The sequence below is a fragment of the Rhipicephalus sanguineus genome, chromosome 11 (assembly GCF_013339695.2).
Source record: "Rhipicephalus sanguineus isolate Rsan-2018 chromosome 11, BIME_Rsan_1.4, whole genome shotgun sequence".
Lineage (NCBI taxonomy): Eukaryota > Metazoa > Arthropoda > Arachnida > Ixodida > Ixodidae > Rhipicephalus > Rhipicephalus sanguineus.
This window is the reverse complement of record NC_051186.1, coordinates 132,326,433-132,351,651: the sequence shown is the minus strand read 5'-3', so window position 1 is coordinate 132,351,651 and position 25,219 is coordinate 132,326,433. Positions and strand designations below refer to the sequence as shown.

Below are 25,219 nucleotides of genomic sequence, written 5' to 3'. Positions count from 1 at the left end.
TGGCTGAGCACTTTGCAGTGGGTGGGAAACATTAAACCACACACTCGTTGCACAATTAGCATTGTGCAATGACTGGTTGTTATTTTACTCTTCTGCCACGCTATATTACTATAGGTTAACGCGATTCCTTGCTCGACATGACACCCATATAAGGTCTTTTTGCAAATGAGTTTCAAGCACCAGCTCAGTGACTCTGTGGTAGAATACTCGAATGCCACGGAGAGCGCCTGGGTTCAAATCCCACTTCCTCCTGAAAATTTTTTTCTCATTTTATTTTTTTATGGCTATCTGTTACTTTTCGGAGTCTATTGGTTACTCGACAGACAGCGACGGCGACGCTGCTCAACGCAGGATTGAGCGCCTAAGAGCTGCATTCTAAAAGCATTGAAGGGACTGCTGGTACAAACATCCAAACTCAGTGCAAGAGAGGCCTCATAACAGAAAATCTAAACCCATTACAGACCCAGTTGTAATGAAGAATAAAGCATTCCGATGAAGCCCCGACATCTTCACAAATCAAAGCTTCTTTCTCAGGCCTGCAAGAAGATTTCTGCAGGGTTGAACCTCACTATAACGAACACTGATACTACAGCAAATTATCGGTTATAGCAAACTAAATGTGAACTTTGGTTGGTTCACGCTTTTCAGTGACATCCTTTTTTATAATGAAATCAAAAGCGCGAAAGCCACTGCGATAGCGGCTGTAACGAAAAAATATTTGGTTCGCACGAGGCTCCAAACTCGTAAGGTAGCATAAAAAGCAAAATAAATATTGAAAGCCACATTTTTTAATGTGTTTGTGACATCAAAAACTCATTTGCTTTAAAATTGGTTGACGTTAAAAATTTGATGTGAACGTAGGCCTCTTTCGGACTTTGTTTTGTTCTAATCTGTCCTTCTCGCATTCTAGTCTACGTAGCTTGAAGCCCCACAAGGAAATGGGTAATGCTTACCTCGTTTATAGTGGGTTTGATAGAATAATGCGTTTTTGTATCGAGGATTGTTGTGGGAGCAAGAATGCCAATTTGTTACAGCCGACTTTTATCTCACTGTTACAATGAATATCGCATATAACAAGCTAATCTGTGGTCCCGATGCTACTTCTTTTTAAAGGGACACTAAAGAGAAACAATGAATTGGTTTAGATTGATAAAGTGTGCTCGGAGAACTCTTGTGTAGTTTATTTCACCACCATAGGTTTATTATTAGAGGAGAAAACCAAGTTCAAAGTTTCATTTTTAAATTTCGCGCCGAACTTTGTAATTCGTGACGTAAAAGATGTCAAAGAGCATTTAACGTATTTTGGCGCCACTGGCTCGACGAAATTTCCACAAACTCGTTATTTCAAGTCTCTGGCCCCCTCAGAGGACAATGTACTTCGATTTAACCGATTAGGAACTACCCAGGCCCAAGCAGGCGCCGTCAAAAATATGTGACGTCACAGCAAATGGTGCGGGAATTCCAAGGTGGCATCGCCACCTGTATTTTCTTTTTGCGCATTTTCTCGCTTATTAAGCGTCTTCTCGCAGCAAGCATGGTGTTTTTGGTATCGTGGAAGACTACTTTACTAATGCGAGAAAAATCGTTTTGCTCTTTAGTGTCCCTTTAACGAGGTTCGATAGTACACCCATTCAGTGTAACGGCCACCGATGTAAAGGTAATCAAAACATCCTCAGCTCACCAATGGCGTTCTGGAAGTCCTTCATTGCTGCTCCAGCTGCCGTCTCGAGCTGAATGATGTTGACGCCCGAGTCCAGGGTCTGTTGCAGAAAACAACAGAAGGTCAAATCGTGTCACTGCATCCATGGATTGTCTTACAATATTTACTAGAGGCAACTGTGGCGCTGCGATCGTTCAGACACCATGGGAAAGATGGGTAGCATGTGGATTTGCCCAGTCTTCTTGCTTGCGACTTCGACCACACTTGTGGCTTTGTTGCTGTGTTTCGGCTTTTGTTTTGGATAAAAGGACGGCTCTGTGAGCCTCGTGAGCCGATTTGAATTGGTCAGCCTAAAAGGGTCAAGGTGGTGAAGTGGGACTGCTGAACTTTTGCTGAACTTTGTCTTGCGACAAAGCGGCTGCAGGCCCTACGGAGCCAAAAGAACGAAGCCTTGACAAATCCACGTGCTACCCATCATTCCCCTGCTGGCTGAAGCACCGTGCATTGCAGCCTGGACAGACACCAGATTTCCCTCTACAATACTGGTATGAAACCCTATGACTGTATCCGAATAGCGCACACACACAGAAAAGAAGAGAGGGCTGACATTGAGAACCGACCTTGTTGTTAACAATGACCTCCATGTCAATGCCACCGGTCTCGACCAACTGGCCAACGCTGCTCAGCTTCATCCACAGGTTGTTTGTGTTGAAGATCCTGCATGACACGCATGGAGAAAGGACACGTGAAAAGGAATGCTCAACTTGATTCCTAATGAAAATGAATGAAAGAAGCACTTGCTAACAAGTAAAGCAATTAAAACTCACTTGAATTTCTTTACACTCTTAAATTCGTCGACCTGTAAGAAATTGAAGGCGTTTCAGTTGGGAAGATATGCAGCAATTTAGCAGCAACACGAATTGAAAGTGGTTCAGTGAGCAGTTTTTTCGAGCCATGGTATCTTTGTGGATGCTAAGACAATGAAACGCAAATTTGCACAACCCTAATCAGGATGTGAAAAATGTTAACTGCAGCATTAACCCATACAAACACACACATGTGCACTGTAGTACGTGCAACTCGAGGATGGAAGGCAAGTGTACGAGCAGTACCCAAAGAAGTAACTTTACACAAGCCTTCAACACTGGTACTAACTTGAAGCAAAATGAAATTTCTCTTCAGCTAAGTTGGTCATAAATAATAGTGAGGCTATATCAGGTAAGCAATCTCAACGACAGCATCTATAAACAGCAACTAAGTGAGAGACGCATGCACTTAATGGTTCGCGGATGCTACAAAAAAATTAAAAATTTGAGCACCATGCCTCAAAGATTTTCCACCTGATAGCTGCAGGCATTGCCTCATGTACCAGATATACAATTGTGTATATAATATGTGAGCCGATATCCAAAATGTCAGTTTGCGATTCACGACAAACTGCAGTGACAAGGAATTCACAGGGACAAACTTAACAAAATCAGCTAGTGGCTTGAACACATGTACTTTGCCAGCGGACACTTATCCTCTTGGATACCAGTTCAAGTTGTTCTACTCATGGTTTTTGCGCAGGGTAGTCATAGTGCATACTTTGGACAATGCAGACTACTCACGGATTGAAACGCGACATTTTTTTTCAGTATAACGAATACTATGAGCAGTTGCTGGTAGCTGAAAATCTGGCCACTATAAAGGTAATGTTGGCTCTCATGGAAGTGTTTGAGTCAAAATTACGCCGATATGACACAAACTGTACACAGTGTAAACAAAAGCACATGCATTACTTAGCCCTAAATTTTTGCATTTCAATCCTTAAGTACTGTGCAACCTCCAAGCCAGAAGATGTGTCAAATGCGAATGCATCTTGTCGAAAAAGAAATAAAAAATTTGAAAAAAGGAAAAACAGAAAGCATAAAAGCGACTAGCTCACACTTAACATAGAAGGCCAACTCACATTTTCCTTGGGAACCTGCGCAATTTCGAGCAGACGAAGCTTGTTTTCGTACTGAATCAGCGTGCCACCCTACGAATTAGAAAAAAAAAAGAAGCATGGTAAGACAGTCCGTTGGTTTCACCTGTTTCAACATTACTGCTGCAGTGAAAGCACTTTACTAGGATCATCGCATACCGCTTCATTATCATACATAGCTGACTGTGAGAGAAAATTTTTTAAAATATTTATTTACTAGGCTATGGCAAAATTCTTTGATTACCAGATATGTTAACTCTCTAAGACACAGACTCTGTGAACAGTTCCTATGCTCAATCACAAAAATGATCGGTCTAATGTACAAACAACAACGTGTATAAAGTTTATTAATGAATTATTCATGGAGCGGCTGTTAAAGATTTGGGTGCCAAATTAAGTTTTTGTCGCAGCTGTGCAAGTAGGCCCACGTAAGTGACAAGTCCAAAACAAGTGGGCCACGAAATGTCGCTCAGCAACAGGTATACACGTTTTTTTTAAATTCGGTCTTGCCTTTTACCTGGATGGAAATGAAAATACAGCAGAACCTCATTGATACATCCGGAAACGCCAGCGCCATTTCCAACTCGTTTCACGCAATTATTACTACATGTTACATTTTCGTGAATCATGCATTCTTTTTAAGTGGTTCCCCAACAAAAATGTGACAGCAAGGTTCTATTGTAGGGAAATATTTGGTACTGATATGACACCTGTAAACGAGCTACTGAAACTGGGCATTTCACAACAAATTAGAAGACTTTGTGGGTAACAGCTGCACATAAATTGATGGACACCAATACTAAACACACGCGAAAATACACACAGCTACGAAGTAGAAAGAGCAGATACAAGCAACGAAGCACACACCTTGACGTCGGCTCTCGTCTTGTCGGTGACTTCCATGACAAAGTCGGGGGCCTGGCTGCCGCTCGTGGACAGAAGCATGTTCAGGATGCCTGAACGCATTTTCCTCTAGTCAAGGAACGCACTCACTCGTTGTACAGCACTGCCACAGTTCAAATGGTAGTATACAGCACAGTCACCACGTAAGCTAGAGGAGCAGCCTTCACAGAGACCATTGTAAGCACGCCTACTGCAAGCACAGTTGCGAGGTGCCCACTAAGCCGTGAATCAACACCGTTTTGTGAAGTAGGGAGGTACCCAGTATGCCACAACCGTCTTTTGTGAAAAATATGAAGCTACTGTCAGGAGCTGCCCTGTAATGAAATAACGATGCTCGAAAAACGCAGAAAAGCAAATGCTGAAAGAATGCATGAAATAACTGATTTATAGGAAATTTTTCTCGTATCTGGTGTTCCACCACTGCGTGATGTTCGCATGGCATACACGTGCCCAAAAATTTTTACCACTAAAAATATTTCAGGAAAATACTGTAGAACTAATGTCTATATTGTGTAAGGTGGATATTTGGGCAAGTTGGTAAATCTTCATCTTAACACAGCGCACACACATGAACACAGAAGAATAAGGAAACGACGACACGAGCGCTGACTATCAAGTGAAATTTTTTTATTCACCACACACATATAAATATACACATTGAAGGGTCACATGATGAAACATATGCGTATCAGTTTACACTTTTATGACATTAGGCGCGAGTTAGGCAGAACAAGATATCACACTTCTTAAGTGGCATCTAAAAAGCTAATCTCCTTTTCCAGGAGATTAATTGAGGCCTGACTAATACAACCCTCTCCCCCCTTCTTGATGTGGAAAGCTTCGATGATTTCTCTGACTGTGCGATCTTGATGTCTGTATATGACGCTTGTGTCTTTGAGGACAGGATAGCAGTTGCACTTACTACAATGGGCAGCCAAGTGGGCATGCTCATTTTTCTTTAGCGTCGTTCTGTGCTCTCTGAGCCTTATGTTAACGCATCTGCCCGTTTGACCGATGTAAGACGCACCACAGGACAACGGTATTTCATACACAACATTCGTGGCACAAGAAACAAAGCACTTATCATCTACATGACTAATTCCACACCCTCCTTTCCCTTTGTTACCCTTGCTGTCACACCTTCTTTGCACCGCTGTGCATATGCTACTCGTCTTATGCTACTGAACCATAGCCCAGGACAGCGAAGCCGTTACTAGACTATGGTTCAGGGCATTCCAAACTAATCAAAAATGGGGTGGCCTTCACGTGTTTGCGTGCCGCTCTAACTCGCTCGTGTCATCACGCAGTAGCAGAAAGTTTTTTAGAGCAGATAAACAGATTGAAAGTGGCAGATTACCCTAACTCGGTCCTTAGAATGACAGCAGCAAAGCTATTGAAATGGATAAAGTTCCAAAACATGAAAAAGACGGGGATGACGGAAGGAATAAGAAGCATTTAGCACTTATTCCGTATGTGCACAAAATGTCTCACGGTATAAAGGAAGGCGGTTTGGAGTGAACGTTGTGTTCTCAGCGCCCTTAAAGACGAGTAGCATATGCGCAGCGGTGCAAAGAAGGTGTGACAGCAAGGGTAACAAAGGGAAAGGAGGGTGTGGAATTAGTCATGTAGATGATAAGTGCTTTGTTTCTTGTGCCACGAATGTTGTGTATGAAATACCGTTGTCCTGTGGTGCGTCTTACATCGGTCAAACGGGCAGATGCGTTAACATAAGGCTCAGAGAGCACAGAACGACGCTAAAGAAAAATGAGCATGCCCACTTGGCTGCCCATTGTAGTAAGTGCAACTGCTATCCTGTCCTCAAAGACACAAGCGTCATATACAGACATCAAGATCGCACAGTCAGAGAAATCATCGAAGCTTTCCACATCAAGAAGGGGGGAGAGGGTTGTATTAGTCAGGCCTCAATTAATCTCCTGGAAAAGGAGATTAGCTTTTTAGATGCCACTTAAGAAGTGTGATATCTTGTTCTGCCTAACTCGCGCCTAATGTCATAAAAGTGTAAACTGATACGCATATGTTTCATCATGTGACCCTTCAATGTGTATATTTATATGTGTGTGGTGAATAAAAAAATTTCACTTGATAGTCAGCGCTCGTGTCGTCATTTCCTTATTCTTCTGTGTTCGTGTGTGTGCGCTGTGTTAAGATGTCTATATTGTGCAATTTTCAGATTTTTGGCCATGCGCCACAGATGGCATGACATGAGCCACATCCGTTAACGTGACTCCTTGCCTGACACGATGCCTGTACATATAGGGTCCATAGAAGTTTCAAGCACAGGCATGGCTCTGTGGTAGAATACTCGACTGTCACGCAGAATGCCCGAGTTAGACTCTGGCTCCAGCCGTGTCTTTTTCTCATTGCATGAAATATCTATGATGGACAACTACGCCACCAAGACTGGCTGCTGTTGTCTAACAGCCGACGCTGACTACGGTTGAAAGATGGGCTAGTTGGTGACTGATCAGCATACCGTATGGTGAAGTAGCACACTTCTGACAAGGACAAAGGGGACAGAGCAGCGAGCGTCGTGCCTTTCTTGTCCCTTTTGTCCTTGTCAAAAGTGTGCTACTTTACCATACGGCTGACATAAAAAAAAAATTTAGGTGTTCTTCATTGGTGAGGTAGCCTGGAAAATTTAAAAACGCAAAGGATACTGAGATCGACCGTGGCACCGAGATTGTCAATGTTGGAGATGAAGCAGTACTCGCGACCTTCCGTCAGAAAGTGGTCCATGAGCCCCGACTGGCAGAATGACGCGTAGAAGTCTCCGTGGCCGGGAGGGTAGAAGCTGCAAGGGAGAGACCTCGACATCAACACTTGCATCCACAAGTACAGTAGAATCTTGGCAAACAAAGGCTACGTAAATGGAACCGTTGCCTAACCCTTTGAAACACTTTGCACACATTTGTATACAGAACTTTTTTTTTTTGCTGGTTGTGTCGCCTAGTGAAAAGAGCAAGACAGATTGAAGTTTGGATGAATTGAACCTCCTAAGTAATAAACATGTCTCCATTTAACTTCATTTTGCAATGTACTGTTGAATATGGTCACTTTGCTGAAGGCACTACCATGTTCTTTCAGCGAGCCGTGTCAAAAGTATAATTTCTTTGCTTGATACGAACATAACTGAAAATGAAACTGCACTATACTTCAAACCTGAGATTTGATTCTATATTTGTGGAAAAAGAGGACTTGAATGACTTAAGGATAGATATTCCATTGCAATTTAATTATAATTAATGACTATAAAACACTAATCAATGTATCGTGCCATTATTTATGTTACAGTAGAATACCCAAGTACCCTGAAATGATGCGTAAATTTGACACACTGACAGGCAGTTCTTCAAAGGTTGCACCCGAAAGGGTTAACTGCCTAAATTTGGTTGGTTTTGCACTTGGGTGCTGCCCCTCCACCCATGTGTCTCAATAAACGTAACGCCTGTTAAATGGAGCTCATTTTCCCAGTCTTCACAGGTTCCATTTAATGAGATTCTGCTGAACTCCTCAGCGATTCCACCTTGCACGCTATGGGCAAACTTGCGGTGAGCAAGCCCACTTGTTATGCGATCTAGGAGAATGAATATTCAAGAACACAAAAAATATTTTTCGTAGGCATCTTGACTTCAATGATAGCATACAAAAGCCATCTTGCAGCAACTAATCAAATGTCCTGCTGAGCACGGTGCAAGACAACTTGTGGCCAAGCCCGCTCGGTACGCAATTTAAGTGAAGTGCATTTTGAATGCGACTTCGCAATATTCCCCACAGTCATTAAATGTAATTTGGCTATGATTATAACTGTGTTCACGTAAGTTAGCATTTTTTAGAGCGCAGCTTTTAGGCGCCCGGTCGTACGTTGAGCGGGGTCGCCGTTGTCGGCGTAACAGAGAGACTGAATGAGGACGAAGGAGAGCGAACGCGGAGGATGAAAGACGGCGATAGCGAGGAGGAAGGAACGACAATGGCAAGACGACAGGTTCCGTGTCGTGCGGTTGCAGGTGACGCCATCACTAAGGTATGTGGTGAGGGCGTCCACCGATACCACATATAGAAATAAATCGCTGCGTGAACAAAAGAGCCATCTGCAGCAGCTCTTGTGGAACACGCCCATGTGCTGCCTTCCGCAGTCCCCTGGTTAGCGAGGCAGTCACGCCTAAACTTATCGCAAAATCAAAACACCTAAACAGCTGTGCTCAGTATTCCCATTAGGCAGTATCGTAATCGTTGGTGAATTTTTTAAACTACTTTTTACCTGGTCATGAAGTTATGGCTTGATACAAGTGAGATCCATCTGAAGGTGATGGTGCCAGTTCTGCCGACAGACTGCTCTGGAAAAATCCTGTATCTACCTCTGGACAAGCCATGTTCATTTGTACAGAGATTCCACACAGACGTACCTTGTTAGACCATAGTTTCTAGCCTAACAGCATGTTTAATCTTAAAAGCCAGATGACTGGCAAATTGTCGCACTTACCCTTCATCGCACGGCGTACTCAGTGAGGTCACGATGGGCATGAGGGTCTCCTTGTTTATTCTAGGATACCTGCAGGATGGTCAGATGATGAGATTAAATGGTTATTCACAAAGATGAGGAGTCACAAATGGTCAACTTGATTCTTTCGTTCAGGCTCACATCACGACTAGCCACTGTTCGAATAATAATAATAATTGTTGGGGTTTTACATCCCAAACTGCTGCACAAAACTCAACACCGCTGTACAAATGCCTCAACAATCAAGAGCAAAGGATGTCTTCAAATAGTACACAGCGCTGGGCACACAGGAACGCAGTGAGTGAGCTACCACCATGGGTCCCTTCCTTTCAAAAGATAAGTACGCCATGACAACAAAAACCATCTCGTGAGTGCTAAGAAAATAGATGAAAAGGAAACTGACTTTATCCTCTGGTGTGGGTCACTGGTGCAACACCAGCATTACAGCAACATGCACAATGCACCCCACATAACAATAATTACATGCACACTTACGCAGGTGAAAGAAATAAACTCTGGGTAGAGCGTTTGGATGCAAAACGTGATCAATTATTAACCATCCACTCACAAACCCTTCAATGTGCGCCCTTCCTCGTCGAAAGTCCGTCGATGAAGTCATTCAAGCACTTGCCCATCACTGAATTGCACACAGTGCACTTTACACTTACGACAGCAGTCAAGTGTTCCCGACCACACACAAACTTGCTGGCCCATGACCTGGCTTCAACGCACCTGCTTTGGAGGAAGGTGTATATTTTGACCTTGAAGCCCTTGTACTTGCGAAGGACCTTGGACGTGTCGTCGTCAGTGTTGAACGAATTCATGAGCACCAGCGGCATGTTGGCATTGTACGTCCTGTTCAGGTACTGCAACACAAGAAGACAGGCAAACTCACAAGGTGCACCTCTTTACAAATGTATTCCATCTTGTCTTCAACACATGCTACACCTAATGACTAAACTTGCATGAGCAAGGGACACCCGAATCAGGGGTGCAACAGCCAAAATAGGATTTGGAGAAATTTTTGGAGCAGGAAAATCCAAATTTGGAGCAGGCTACGGAAAAAAAAAACTCCGTTTTGGAGCACAAAATTCCAAATTTGGAGCAGCTTCACAAACAAAGTTTGCTTTTGGAACAGCAACAAAAAATATATATACAAACCTTTCGATGTCATCACAATCATGTTTCCAGCGCATAACATGCTGAATAAGACCAATGAATTCTGCGAAAACCAGTAAGGCCTTGTGCATGATGAATTTGCACCAAGGTTTGTAGAGCCGAAACCTTGCTAGTTTCGTGCAGCGTGTCACCAACAAAGCTGACGCAGTCACTGCCGGGTCGGTCGCGTGCTCTGCCGTATGACAGCTTTTCCCGAGGAGTATTCCCACCCGCTCCGCTCGTGACCGCGTGTAGGGATACAGCAAAGATTTCTTTGGGTAAACGCAGCAATGGTGAGCTGCTTTCGTTCCTGCAAGCGGCACGCAATCTGTGTCTCCGCCCAGAAGGCAGCAGCCAGCGGCATGTTTGGGTCCGTCGCGTATAAAATGCGTGCAATATATTGACAGTAGTACCAAAAGCACTATGCCACACACGTTACCGAGCAGATATAAAGGTCCTGATCGCGTTAAGGTTGCCGGCAACAACTCGCACTGGCGTGCTCGTTAGTACCTGCCGTTAAACTTTCGCACCTGCAAAGCGGTGACCGCACTCGCGTCGAAGTCAAAATGATTAGTAGACCAATGTCCACATTTCCCAAAAAGCAGAAGGCTTTTTCGGCCTATTGTGGTGTCGGCCTCAGCGCGAGTCAAAGGAAGCAAGTACCTTGACAAACTCGTTCGGCTAAGGTGGTCAAGGTTTACGTGTGTAGTACCACGGCCGCTTGATGAAAAACACACGGTGCGGCTTGCCGCGTCGCGGTGCAGGCAATGGGCGAGAGCGGGGAAGCGGAGTTGACAGTTGTCGCCGCATTTCGCTAGAAGGGCGCCAGTAGTAGGGGAGGGCTCCACGCGACGTGCGGGCTGGAAGAAGTGAGCGTTCAGCGGGTAGATCGAGGTAGTGGTTGTTTTTCTCCACATGAATCGCTCACACCGAGTGTCACTCAAGACAGTTTGCGCATTTGTGATATTTTATACGTTAGGCAAAATGCCGCGTAACTGTTGTGTGCCGTTGTGTTCCACGAATGCATCGAAGGACCCACAAGTACGCTACCACGAGTTTCCCAGTAATGTAGGACGCGGGGCAGCATGGCTGCAAAACATTTCCCGTGAAGGACCCGGCGGGAAGGGAACAGTATGGCAGCCTAATGACAGGTCCCTGGTGTGCGCCTTGCATTTTATGGAGCAGGACTACAAGAAGACCGAGAAGTTGAGGATACTTTTGCCAAAGGCTGTGCCGACAGTGTTCTCCGGTTATCCAAGCTACATGAGCAAGAGGAGCACGTCTGCTCCGAGGAAGAAGCGGCCACGCTCCGAAATAGAAGCCGATAATGCGCAGTCGCGTGCCGAGTGCTCGGGCAATGCTGCTTCAAAATAGCCGTTTTGTCATTAGCCAAAACGGCTCGTCAAGTGACAGCACTGAAGCCACGACGCCCAACAACATTGAACTAGGGAACGTGTGTGGAAATGGCATCATTTTCAGATGCATCATGTCAAACTACATTCGACCTTGTTAAACTGACAGAAGAAGCTAAAAAAACGCGCAGCTTCCAAGCGAAGATCGCTCGTATGAAAGGAGCACTGCAGGCCCTCCAACAAAAAGTGCATGAGGCTGAGGAGCGTGCGCAGTTCTATGAAAATAACATGGACATTGCCTGTTTTATGAAGGTGCTCAATGGTGCTGCGCAAGGTGACAAGACTGCCGAGTTTGTTAGAAACCAAGTTCGCAGTTTCTCGACGAAGAAGCCCCACTACAGTGACGTCATTCTAAAGGAATGTGTAATTTGGAAGGCATGCTTCAACAAAAGTTATGAGCATGCAAGGTCCAGAAATATCTTTCAGCTCCCTTGTCACTCAACGCTCCAGAAATATGTAGGCCATTTAACAGGTGGAATCGGCGTCACTTCGGTGATAAAGGAGCGGCTGTGCATCAAATTCAAGGGTCTCACTGTAGAGCAAGAAGCGTTCTGCTCCCTGATTGTTGACGAGATGGCCATACAGTAGAGGGTCATATACAACCGACAAGTCGACAAACTTTTTGGTTTCATTGACCGTGGTGAAGAAAAGCACTCAACAGCGGTATCCCAAGTGGCAAACCGATTAGTACTATGTTTTGTAATAAGAGGCTTGTCAACATCATATATTATTCCTGTCGGATATTTTTTCACGAGATGTCTGAAAGGTGACCAGCTGTTCTCTATGACCATGGAAGTTCTGAAAGTGGACTTGCGGGGCGGACGACCATGCCATGGAAGTCTGCAAAGTTTTCATCAGAAAGCTCTTACGAACGCTTCTTGCCAACTGGGCAAAAAATGTTATGTCTGTTGAGCGTCTCGTACGTTTGGCGCAAAAACCTCTGGCCAGGAAAGTGCTGCGCCTGTGATTCCAATAACACAGTGATCCTTTTTTCACGCACGTGCAATAAAGCAATTATGACTCCCCTGATGTTCACAATGCTTTTCTTTCTAAGGTGTGAGCAACAGTCATTCCGGAAATACAACCGCACCTGTCAATGAGCGACTCTCATGTTGATAAAATAACTGTAGCACAAACCTACATTATCAAGGGTGAACAGGCGCAACGGCAACAAAAGAGAGAGCACATGACGCGAAAAATCGCAACTCACACGAGCAACCACTTCAGATAAAACTAACACTTGCTATATTTAGGTTGCAGCATCGCCGGCGCACATTCGGTAGGCCAATTACCAATATAGTTAACGCTATAACAACTTTATTGTAACCCTTTAAAAACTAACAAGCGCATAGCAGCTGCGCTGTCAAGCTGCGATCCGCTGCAATAATTCCGGTGCACTCACTTTCAGTGTCCCCAGAGGCTCCCTCACTGGTGGCGCCGCGGCGGCAGCCAGGAGCACTAGGCGCACGACGCAGTATCCGCTCCACGCGGCAGGCCGCACCGTGTGTTTTTCATCGAGCAGCCGTGGTAGTACTTCTCTAAACAACACTTTACTCGTCAGTACATTTAAAAAGACTTTGCTGTATGTACAATCCGTGAATTCGTGCATGTGAGCACTGCTAGTAGAACAAAAGCAGCGTTGTACCGGACTCCACCTAACAATAACCTCCCCACTAAGATTTGCAGAACGTGTCAAACGGCCCGTTTGCCGGTTAACTTTCTTTACGCGGGGCTTCCGCATTAAATGGCCGCTGACCATTGCTCATGTTGAATGACCTTGTAGAGCAGCGTTTGAACCAGCAGAAAAAACATTTAGGCCCATGTGCCCACCAGCAAACCCGCCAGAACAGATTAACGTCATGTTTGAGTCAAGCACCACTGGATCGGATTGGATTGGATGAAGGAGCCTCTTCCAACATTAGGTCGCCAATGCGGGCTTCGTTCCGCGCTAAAACCAGGCTAAAACTAGCGCAACCGAAAAAAATTTTGCGGTTACCTGGGGCGGCGTCGTTTTGGTGCAGCGTGGCGCAGTTTCGATAAATATCGCGGTTTTGGCGCAGCTGTTGCATCCCTGCCGAATGTTTCAACAATGACCTTTTTGCTGCAACTGCATAACAGTGCTGACACCCCAATGGAAACATTGAGAGAAGCACAAGAAATGTGAGCAGCAAGAACCTGGAATCCTTATCCAAACATGCAGGCACAAAGCAGATGAAGACAAGGAACACTGTAGACAGGACGGGCGCCAACTACCTACTGACCGTCTTCGTTGCCGAACATAAGCATGTGTACACAACCGCACCATCGAAACATGCGCACCAACTCCTTCAACAAAAAAGCAAAAGCTAGGACCTGTGCATGATCACGATCACATGTCCAAGCTTTTGCTGTATATTGATAGTGTGGTTTTGTACATGTGCCCATGCTTGACAACGAATAAGGTCAGTTGGTAGTTGGCGCCCGTCCCATCTACAGTGTTCTTTGTCCTCGTCTGCCTAGATGTTTGCATAAGTATGTATGACGAATCAGAAGCACAAACCAGAGCTTCGCTCAGCAGCCACCCACCTCAATCTGCTGCACAGTCATGTCCAGGAAGGTGAGGTCGTTGCGGACGGGGATCACGGACTTTGGGCCCTTGCAGCCCATGCTCGTGCCGAGGCCGCCATTCAGTTTCACCACCACCAGCTTGTTGAGCATGGACCGGATGGCCTCCTCCTCCGTTGGCGCTGGCAGTGTTTCATACTTGATGACCTGCAATGGCACCGTTGCCAACTCCTCAACCCTTTCAGTCCAGGATTTTTTATTTTGGTCGGAGACCTTTCTTGTGCGTGTTTTCCTAGTAGTTAGGCCCTCAGAAGACCACAAACGAAAAATTGAGCCAATGGTGCAAGTATTTGTGGATTAATAAACCTGGAGTCAAATTAGGTTATCAGGGCTCAGAGGTTGTGAAGTGAGAAAAATGGCTTCCTTATTCCTGCTGCTCACTAGAATACACAAAATGTGAACCAACGTCTGATTTGTCAGTGTGATGCGCCTTAGAACAGCTTCGGTAGGTCGTCCCGAAAATGGCACTTTCCCGCCTCAGCTTGCCCGCGTCGGCATCACCCATGACATCGGTCAAGCTTCTTCTTCTTTGCGGCTCCGCAAACATGGCACAACTTTGGTGTCAATCGCAGTGGGGATCATTGAATGAGTATTCGCCCAAGAATGAGCACTTCTGGTTTCATTTCCAAGGTGCTAAAGGAAATGTTGTGTGGTGGTGTCAAATGACACCACCAGGGCCAAAAGGGTAAAGTACCAGCCCTCGCATATCTACCAGACAATGTACACCACCATGGGGAGAAAACTGCTTTACCGCATGGCGCATAAACTGGAAAGACCAACTTTTGTTCAGCCTCCTTTTTTTTACAGCGAACCTGTATATGGCTAGGCAAACCCAAAATTCGTCCGTCCTATGTATGCAAAAACTCCCAGTTCATAGATGCTATAGAAACTGGGCAAGCCCCACCTCTCAACACTGGTCCACTGAACAGATGAAAAGAACATATGAGCAACAAACACTTATTAATGTTTCTGGACAGATGTGACCAATCATTAAAGAAAACTTTAATGAGCTATCGGGATTCACCCGGTGATAAACACTAGGGCCGAATGTTTCAACTTCGCTGGTTAATCATCTGTACGAGTGCTTAGACGGTGATTTTTTTTTTTTGCAGAAACGTTTTCGAGATACACTCACTGGTGAAATGTAAATTCCTGCATTCCTTTCACATTTTTTTTCCCACCTAGTTATTCAAATGGCCGCAGAAGTACACATCACTGGGTTGCTTGGTTTAACATTGTAAGAGGGTTAAAACATAGGAAAGAAGAACAGAGCTTTGTGATCCGCATTTTTCTAGTTCATCGTCATTGTCCTATGCACTGTTTCTGCCTTGTTTAATTCTTTACGCTGTATAATGCCCCATAATGTGCTAAAACAAGCTCGTCTAAGGTGACTAAAAATCCTAAATTCCTTAAAAGAAGAGGTAGGCGGATCCCGCGTAATGTGGGAACCGATGTTATGCGAAGCATGCGGCGGGAAGGTGACTGCGGCATAATTTTTTAACATTGAGCGAAACGTTACGAAATGACACTAAAGATATGTGCAAATGGTATACACACACACATATGTTGAAGAGTCGCACATCTGTTATATAAACAGTTGTTTACAATTGCGTAATGATGCCAACAGCAAAATGGGTATTAACAACACCAAACGCGGTAAGCTGATGTGTAGTGCTTATATTTGTTCGTTATGATGAAGAATGCATGCATGTTTCACAAACTCATGTGCGTGTGTAGAAGGGGTTCTTGACAGTTCTCACGTAGATGGCGGCTAGTGCAATGTATTTGTTATTGTTACTGATGTGCACAACGCAGACCTCGCCGATTCCGCTGATCGTCTGTGTGCATTCTGTGTCTGGCGGCCGGCGAGGTGGGATGCAGCCTATGTTGAAGTTGCGCATCGCCGTGTTTTTATATCTGCCCACGCCGCAGCACCTGCAATGAAGCCCCTTGCTGTGGATGACATATTGGAATCCCGTGATTGCAGTGGGCTTATCACTCCAAGTTTCAGAAAGTGCTGACACAGCAGTTTCTGTGAGCAGAGCATCTTTTTCGAGGTCGTGCACGTGCACAGACTGTATGTTGAGAGCGGCGAGCGTGAGGCGACTGTTGTGGTTGTGGCACCGAATGAAGGTGGTAGGCCAGTCCAAGACAATGTCCAGTGGCCTGCTTGCTAGCCAGGTCATGTCATCGACAGACTGCCTGTCGATTGAGCCGGTGACATGTCGGACCCTGAAGTCACCTTTTGCGTTGGTGAGGTATAGGCCGTCAAGGCTAGTAGTCTTGGAAAGTACTACATAGACCAACTTCAGTGCATGGCGCTTAACGTATCCGTAGACTACATGGGTGTATGTGACCCTTTGTTGTGAATTATTTATAGTTATTTATTTGTTTATTTATCAAGTACTGTGGACATGTAGTCCAAGTGGGGAGGACAATAAAAATTGTATAACAGTGAACACGTTTGAAGAAAAGTTGAAAAGAACAAAGAAAACAAAAACAATATTACAGAAATAGAGTCAGTATGTTTGGCAAAACGCTATAACACAAATCAATAATAATGAGGATTATGATGTCGATTCGATAATACAATTCCATTCGGTTATAGTACGAGGGAAGAAAGAATTCTTAAATATTGTCGCGGTTCAACGTAAGCAGCAGACCACCGAGACGTTGAGTCCGAGAACCGACGGCGTGTTTTTATGCAGCAGCCAAGAGCAAAGACATAAACAAATGCACGTCGTCTTCTTTGGTCAGTGTCCCTTTTTCACGAGACTGCGCGCACATCGTCTTCGTTCTCTGTCTATTTCGAGCGTGGCATTTGCTTCCCCTTAAAAGAGCATCGCCCCGATGCTATAGCTGAGACAGTCATTCGCGCATAAAGTCACTTTGTACAAGCGACGGTGCTTCGTAGAGTCACTCGCTGACGTATGGTTTAATGCGCACTACGTGCACAAGTTCAGGTCGGTGCTGGCGACGCCTTGTACAGTTTGGGCTATCCGGGACGACCTCGTAGGTAACGTCACTTAGTCGTCGCAGCACTCGATAAGGTCCGAAGTATCTTCTGAGCAACTTTTCGGATAGTCCCCGTCTTCGTACAGGCGTCCACACCCATACCCTGTCCCCGGTTTCGTACGTTACAGGTGTATGACGTAGATTATAGCGTCCTGCGTCGTACTCTTGCTGTTCGTATATTCGCAGACGTGCGAGCTGCCTGGCTTCCTCTGCGCGTTGAGTGAACGCGTCGGCACTCGTTTCGTTGTTATCGCATTCGTGTGGCAGCATCGCGTCCAACATGGTCCTTACTTCTCGTCCGTGAACAAGGCTGAATGGGGTCATCCGTGTGGTTCCTTGTTTAGCAGTGTTGTAGGCAAACGTTATGTAAGGGAGAATCTCGTCCCAATTTTTGTGCTCGATGTCCACATACATTGAAAGCATGTCTTCCAGAGTTTTGTTGAGCCGCTCGGTCAACCCGTTGGTTTGTGGATGGTAGGCTGTCGACTTACGATGAATAGTACCGCTGAGCACCAACACATGATCTAAAAGCGCGGCCGTGAATGCGGTTCCGCGATCTGTTATAACGATCGACGGCGCACCGTGTCTCAGCACAATGTTCTCTATGAAGAATCGGGCCACCTCCTCTGCTGTGCCTCTCTGGATGGCTTTTGTCTCGGCGTAGCGGGTAAGGTAGTCGGTCGCCACTATAACCCAGCGGTTACCAGCACTAGAGGTGGGAAGTGGGCCCAAAAGGTCCATTCCGATCTGGTCAAATGGCGTTGGCGGGATCTGGACAGGGTGTAACAAACCGGCTGGTTTAGTCGGAGGTGACTTGCGCCGCTGGCAATCGAGGCAGGTCCGAACATGATGCTTCACGGCAGCGGTGAGTCTAGGCCAGTAATACCTCTCCCGAACTCTGCCCAGTGTGCGCGTGTAGCCTAAATGTCCAGCTGTGACCTCGTTGTGGCACGCTTGCAATACCTCAGAACGAAGAGCGGTAGGGACGACAAGCAGGTAGGTGGACCCGTCTGACGAGAAGTTCATTTTGTAAAGGACATTGTTTCGCAGACAGAACGACGATAGTCCTCTTGCAAAGGCTTTGGGTGCGTTCTGGCTTCGTCCTTCTAAATAATTAATCAAGCCAAGTAGCTCAGGATCGTCATGCTGGTGATCTGCGATGGTTGACGTGTCGAGGATTCCGAGGAATGCCGTCTCTTCTTCAAGGGAAGCAGCCGACTCTATCGGTGATCGAGACAGGCAGTCGGCGTCCGTGTGTCGTTTTCCCGACTTGTACACCATCGTTATATCAAATTCCTGTAGTCTAAGGCTCCAGCGTGCCAATCGCCCGGAAGGATCTTTCAGACTTGTTAACCAACACAACGAATGGTGGTCACTGATAACCTTGAATGGGCGGCCGTACAAGTATGGGCGAAATTTCATAACTGCCCACACCACGGCGAGGCATTCCTTTTCAGTTGTCGAGTAATTTGCTTCTGTGCGTGACAGAGTTCTGCTTGCGTAAGCGATCACTCTTTCCTCGTCGTCCTGGCGCTGCACAAGCACAGCTCCGAGGCCAACATTGCTGGCGTCAGTATGGAGCACTGTAGGGGCTGTCTCATCAAAATGGGCAAGCACGGGGGTCGTGTGTAGACGTTGCCGCAAGTCATTGAAAGCAGCTTCCTGGTCGTCGCCCCAAACAAATGCAACGTCATCCCTCGTGAGGCGAGTTAAAGGCGACGCAATGCGCGCAAAATCTGGAATAAACCGCCGATAATATGCGCAGAGACCCAGAAAACGCCTGAGTGCCTTTTTATCTGATGGTGTCGGAAACTGTGCGACGGCGGCAACTTTCTCGGGATCTCGACGAACTCCTGCGTAACTGACGACATGGCCAAGAAACTGTAGTTCCTCAAAGCAGAAGTGACACTTCTCCGGCTTGAGCGTCAGGCCTGCGGCCCGTATGGCCTGCAAGACCACCTGCAATCGTTCGAGGTGTTCGTCAAACGTTGCAGAAAACACAATGACGTCGTCAAGGTATACTAGGCAGGTTCTCCATTTAAGCCCAGAGAGCACGGTATCCATGAGACGCTGGAAAGTAGCAGGCGCGGAGCACAAGCCAAATGGTAAGACCTTAAATTCGTACAGTCCGTCTGGCGTCACGAAAGCGGTTTTTTCACGATCCCTGGGGTCGACTTCAATTTGCCAATATCCACTCTTTAAGTCCATAGAAGAGAAGTAACGTGCGTTTCGAAGCCTGTCGAGCGAATCATCTATGCGGGGAAGCGGGTACACGTCTTTTTTTGTCACCTGATTTAGCTTTCGATAGTCCACACAGAAACGCAGGCTGCCGTCCTTCTTTTGACTAGAACAACAGGTGACGCCCAAGGGCTTTTAGACGGTTGAATCACGTCGTCTTCAAGCATTTTTGTTACCTGCTGTTCTATCGCTTCTCGTTCTTTCGAAGCCACACGGTACGGATTTTGATGGATTGGTCTAGCCGTGTCCTCTGTGATGATTCGGTGCTTGGTCAAGGACGTCCGGCCAACTTTCGTGGTCGACGCAAAACAATCGTGGAACTCGGCTAGCAGCGCAAGGAGGCGTTCCCGCTGTTGCTGAGTTAAAGTAGGGTTGACGTCAAGGTTAGGTGCTAGGTCATGTGGGTCTTGTGTAGGCGTTGCTTCGAGTGCCGAAAAGCAGTCACAAACATCTGCTATCTCGTCAAAATATGCCAAAGTTGTGCCTTTTGGAAGGTGCCGTCGCTCGGAGGTGAAATTGGTCAACAGCAAGTTCGTTCGGCCGTTAGTGACATTGACTATTCCTCGTGCTACTGAAATCCCGTGAGTGAAAAGCAGCGAGGTTAGTTGGTCGGCGACTCCTTCGCCGTCGAACGGTACGTCACATGCTACTGAAACGAGGGTACATGATCGAGGCGGCACAACTATATCGTGGTCTTTGAGACGAAAGGATTTGTGTTCTGGTGATGAAGAATCAGGCAGACGAGCACTCTCGTAAAACGAAACCACGCGGTCCGGGATGTTGATTATTGCGCCATGCTCCCTGAGAAAGTCCATTCCTATAATTAAATCTTTGCAGCACTCTGGAAGAACGATGAAAGTCGCGACGAAAGAGGAATCTCCTATGCTGATTCTTGCTGTGCATCTTTCAGTAGGGAGCAGCAATTGACCACCCGCTGTTCTTATATGTGGTCCTGTCCACGGCGTTTTTACTTTCCTAAGACGATCGGCCAGCTTGTGACTTATTATGGAAAAATCAGCACCCGTATCGACTAAAGCCGTCACTTGCTCTCCATCAATAAGTACATTGAGGTCGGCGCTCACCGTTTCGTCGCTGTTAATATTCGTCCACGTCGCGTCGTTCTGTAGCGGCAGTACTGGGGACTTTTTATCGTCTTGTGGTCGGGCTGCGACCTTACCCCGAGAGGTCGCCGCCTTTAGTTTCCCCGGTAAGGGCTGGGCGACCTTGTTCCCCGAAGGTCAGCAAAAGTACGTCGATTCGGTGACGATGTCTGTGCAGGGGATGGAGAGCGTGACCGGTGGGCGGAGTTGGGCTGGCGATTGGGAAGCGACTCGTGATATGGAGAACACGTCGTTGGAGGTCCTCGAAAACCAGAGTCGTCATGGCGAACAGTATAGTCGGCGTTGGCACGGCGACCGTCGTACCCTGGCCGAGACGGGCGAAGCGATGTGTCGCGGTACCAACAATAGCGAGCTATATGGCCGGCACCACCACAGTTGAAGCAGAGGGGGCGCCGATCGACAGTGCGCCAAGCGTCCGTTCTGCGAAATTGTGGGCGTCCCATGTCCTCTTGTGGTGGTGAGTAAGGAGCGGCAAGTGATGGCTGGTGGCATGAAGACATCGGAGAGATGGGCCGACGTCTGAAAGCCTCCTGCAAAGGTTGCGACAAAGGTGCGGCTGTAGGTGGCTGGTAGTATGACGTGATAGGCGGGACGGGTGGTGGACGGCGGACAGCGTCGGCGTAACTCATTTGACGCTGCTCGCGACCGAGATCAGCTGCTGAGAAAGCGTGCCTAAGTTCGTCAGGAACGACTGCGGCAACGGCGGTCACTGGTGCATCCACTGGCGGAGTCCAAAGCTTCTGAAGTTCTTCGCGAACAACATTTCTGATCAGGTCACGTAGGGAGCCCTGATTGTCCAGAGTCACTGAAGCGGCGTTGCTTGGGGTGGTAGTGGACGAGCGATCATACTGCCTCGATCTTTGGTGCAGAGCACGCTCAATGGCAGTGGCTTCTCTTATAAAATCGGCCACGGTAGTTGGGGCATTGCGCACAAGGCCGGCGAACAGTTGTTCCTTGACGCCGCGCATAAGGTAGCGCAACTTCTTTTCCTCAGACATACTGGGATCAGCGCGACGACACAGGCGCGTCACGTCTTCAGCAAACATTGCCACAGTTTCGTCAGGTTTCTGAAGTCTTAACTCAAGCAACTGCTGAGCCCGCTCTCGACGGTCGACGCTAGCAAAGGTGTCAATCAGCTGCTGACGAAACTCATCCCATGTCGATATACGGCCTTCTCGATTCTCAAGCCACGTGTGAGCGCTGTCATCGAGGGTGAAGTACGTGCGGGCGAGCTTCTGTTGATCATTCCACTGGTTGATGTCGGCAACGCGTTCGTAATGTTCGAGCCAATATTCAACGTCTTCATGTGGGGCACCACTGAAGCGATTAGGCACAAGTGGCTGAAGAAGCGTTAGCTGGGCTGGATTGGAAACGGGGCTGCCTTGTATCCCTTGGACCACCTGTGGCTGGCTGGCGGAGGCCATTGGCAGAGGTGAGAAATGCCTGGTAGAATGTTCGTCCAAGGAGGTCAGCTCAGGAGAGAGGCCTAGCAACCGCCGACTGAAGCGGTGCACTGGTGTCGTAACAGGTGACTGCGTGTCGGAACTTGATGAACGGCTCCCAGATGGGGTGTAGAGCATCGGCAGGCTTGCAGTCCAGCACCTCCACCAGTGTCGCGGTTCAACGTAAGCAGCAGACCACCGAGACGTTGAGTCCGAGAACCGACGGCGTGTTTTTATGCAGCAGCCAAGAGCAAAGACATAAACAAATGCACGTCGTCTTCTTTGGTCAGTGTCCCTTTTTCACGAGACTGCGCGCACATCGTCTTCGTTCTCTGTCTATTTCGAGCGTGGCAATATGTTCGTTCTCGAGAAGTAAGGTGTTAATGCATCTTGTCTACGGTGAGGTGTGGGTCTGGTTATTAGTGGCGATAGATATAGAGATGTGTCTAGTGGTGAATTGTTCGTGTAAAGCAGTTTAAGAAATTCCACTCCCTGTTTCTGTCTGCTCATCTCGAGTGGTTCAATATGGTTAGCTTCCATAAGTTCTGTGGGTGAATCCATGCAATCTTGAGAATTTGTTAAATGTAAGTCTAACTGCCTTTTGCTGCACTCTCTCGAGGTTATTGATATTAGTTTTAGTATACGAATCCCAAACAATACATGCATATTCCATTTTAGAGTTCTGACTGACATAGAGTTTCCTACAATACTTACTAGAGGGAACTCTGGCGCTAGTGTCTATGGGAGCTGCAATGCATCGCGCTTCAGCCAGCATGGGAATCATGGGTAGTACACGGATTTGTCTAAACTTCGTTCTTTCGGCTCCGTTTGGCTCCGCGTGGCCTGCATCCGCTTTGTCGCAAAACGAAGTTGAGCAAAAGTCAGCAGTTTCACTTCACCACTTTAACTTCTTTAGGCTCACCGATTCAAATCTGGTCACGAAGTTCACAACGATCCATTCTTTTATCCGAAAGAAAGCCAAAACATAGCAATAAACAAAGCCACAAGTGCGTTCGAAGCCCACAAGCACGAAGACTAGGCAAATCCGTGCACTACCCATCATTCCCATGGTGGCTGAACGATCGCAGCGCCAGAGTTCCCTCTAGATCATTTTAGGAAACTCTATGCTGACTGAGGTGTTATAGCACAGCAATTTTACATCAGAAGGGGCTTTTTCAAGTTTGTGCCTCAAGAGGCATAATTTTCTGAAGGCTGAGGTGTTATGTGGTCATTCCATGTTAACATGTTAAAGGTGACTCCTAGGTTTGTTTTTTTTCCTTTTCATCGGGCTACTCTACCAGGCAGAGACATGACCTCATCATAACCCCCTTTCACACACGCAATACAGTGGACTCTCGATAATTCAAACTTGATGGGACTTCAGGATTTTATTTGAATTATCAGAAGTTCTCATAAATATGACTCAGGGCAACACACCAACTAACATTGCGTTGTTTATTGTTTCTCAGTGCCGCAGCAACATCATAGACTGCTCTGCATGATTGCCAGTAAAATTTTTAGACATCACCGATAACACTGGTACTTGTTATTATACAAGGCATGCACAGGTGTGTAAATTTCATCCCACGACAATTGCTAGCCCCTTCTAATTCTTAGGACACTTTCTCGCATGGTATACTGCAGAGAAAGTGACTTTAAGAAATGTTTGACATGCAATAGATCAAGGCCAGACTGTACAGCTTTTTTTTCCCCCTCGGTCAGCACGTGATTATTGGTGCGCAAGGTTCAGCTTGTTTGGCCGTTTTGTAGGCAGGCAATCAGCTTTATTTGCGCCTGTTAGTGACAGAAAAACGTGAATGTTCAGCTAGAAGCAACAAAGGCAGCAGATATTTCCAGACATGGACAAGCAAAAAGTTTGAATTAACCGAATTTGTGCAGTGACGCAGTTTGAATTAAGCAGCTTTAAAATACATTGAAAACATAGTGGGCCAACCAGAAGTTTAAGATTTCTTTGAATTAACCGAAAGTTTGAATTATCGAGAGTCTACTGTAATTGCTTTAGGTATTCATTTTTTCCTCGCACCATAGTCGAGTGGAACAAACTAACTAATGCAATTTTTTCAGCACCCTCATTGGCATTGTTTTCATCGGAATTACAAGGTGCACTGACCAGCTGAATCGTATTACATACTACTGTACATGCTTGTATAAATGGAATCTTCTATTTTTTATTGTATCTTTTTGCCCGTGGAAGTTTGTATTTGCCCTATACACATTGTATAACCTGTATATATTATATGTCCATGTACTTGCCGTTTGTTCACGACTAACTTCATGTACCACTTTGCTAAAATCACCAAATGGTGATTGCAGTACCTGTAAATAAAAAAAACAAGATACTTACACTGGGTTACTTAATGCAGTGGGGATGAACCTAATTTATGTGTATGAAGCAAAGGCGATTTCTTGTGTGTCATTCACATTAGTACGCTTTTGTCTGTGTTTAGTGTCATAACTACCACATAAACTAATTTGGTCACTGACAGAATTAATATCTTTAAAAAGCACGCAATCATCAGCGAATAATCGAATCTGCACACCACCTTCAACCATGTTAACAATGTCGTTAATACATAAAATAAAAAGAAGAGGGCTGAGGACACTGCCCTGTGGCACACCCGATGTGACTGGAAGGGAGCCCGATTTCACACCATTAATCTGTACAAATCGATTCCGGTTAGACATACATATATGCAGCAACCCAAGAAATAAACATTCCCAGAATTCCTGCATGTTCAAGTTTCGGAATTAATTTATAGTGTGGGACAGTATCAAAGGCTTTTATGAAGTCTAGAAAAATTATGTCGATTTGTCCGTTTTTGTCAACAGTTGATGCAAAGAAATGAACAACAGTGACTAGCTGTGTGACAGTCGAATGCCCCCTTCTAAACCCGTGCTGACAATTAGTTAAAACAGAATACTTATCTAACTATGTAGTTATGCTTTATGCGATAATATGTTCAATAAGTTTGCAGCATGACGACGTTAAAGCAATAGGATGGTAATTTTCTACGAGAAGACGGTCTCCCTTCTTATGAATTGGTGCAATGCGGGTTGTCCTCCAGTCACTTGGTAATTCTGACAATAACAGTGACGTACGAAATATTATAAGAAGAAACTCTGATAAGGTTACTGCATATCTACGAAGAAACAAATTGGG

At 46.1% G+C, this 25,219-nt stretch overlaps 1 protein-coding gene across 7 annotated transcripts in view; it reads right to left on the bottom strand.

Annotated features, from left to right (window-relative positions):
- The window catches only part of LOC119374501 (UTP--glucose-1-phosphate uridylyltransferase), a 97,524-nt gene that overhangs the window by 6,083 nt on the left and 66,222 nt on the right, over positions 1 to 25,219 (bottom strand). For 6 of the 7 annotated variants that reach the window (XM_037644618.2, XM_037644619.2, XM_037644624.2 and 3 more), the window contains 10 exons: positions 24,313 to 24,375; positions 14,184 to 14,369; positions 9,781 to 9,914; positions 9,031 to 9,099; positions 7,208 to 7,341; positions 4,494 to 4,582; positions 3,612 to 3,680; positions 2,488 to 2,519; positions 2,281 to 2,377; positions 1,682 to 1,760 (listed from right to left, as the gene is read on the bottom strand). In XM_037644618.2, coding sequence (XP_037500546.1) covers positions 1,682 to 1,760; positions 2,281 to 2,377; positions 2,488 to 2,519; positions 3,612 to 3,680; positions 4,494 to 4,582; positions 7,208 to 7,341; positions 9,031 to 9,099; positions 9,781 to 9,914; positions 14,184 to 14,369; positions 24,313 to 24,375 — 952 coding nt within the window. The remainder of the gene's footprint in view (positions 1 to 1,681; positions 1,761 to 2,280; positions 2,378 to 2,487; positions 2,520 to 3,611; positions 3,681 to 4,493; positions 4,583 to 7,207; positions 7,342 to 9,030; positions 9,100 to 9,780; positions 9,915 to 14,183; positions 14,370 to 24,312; positions 24,376 to 25,219) is intronic. The other variant, XM_037644621.2, reaches the window with a different exon arrangement.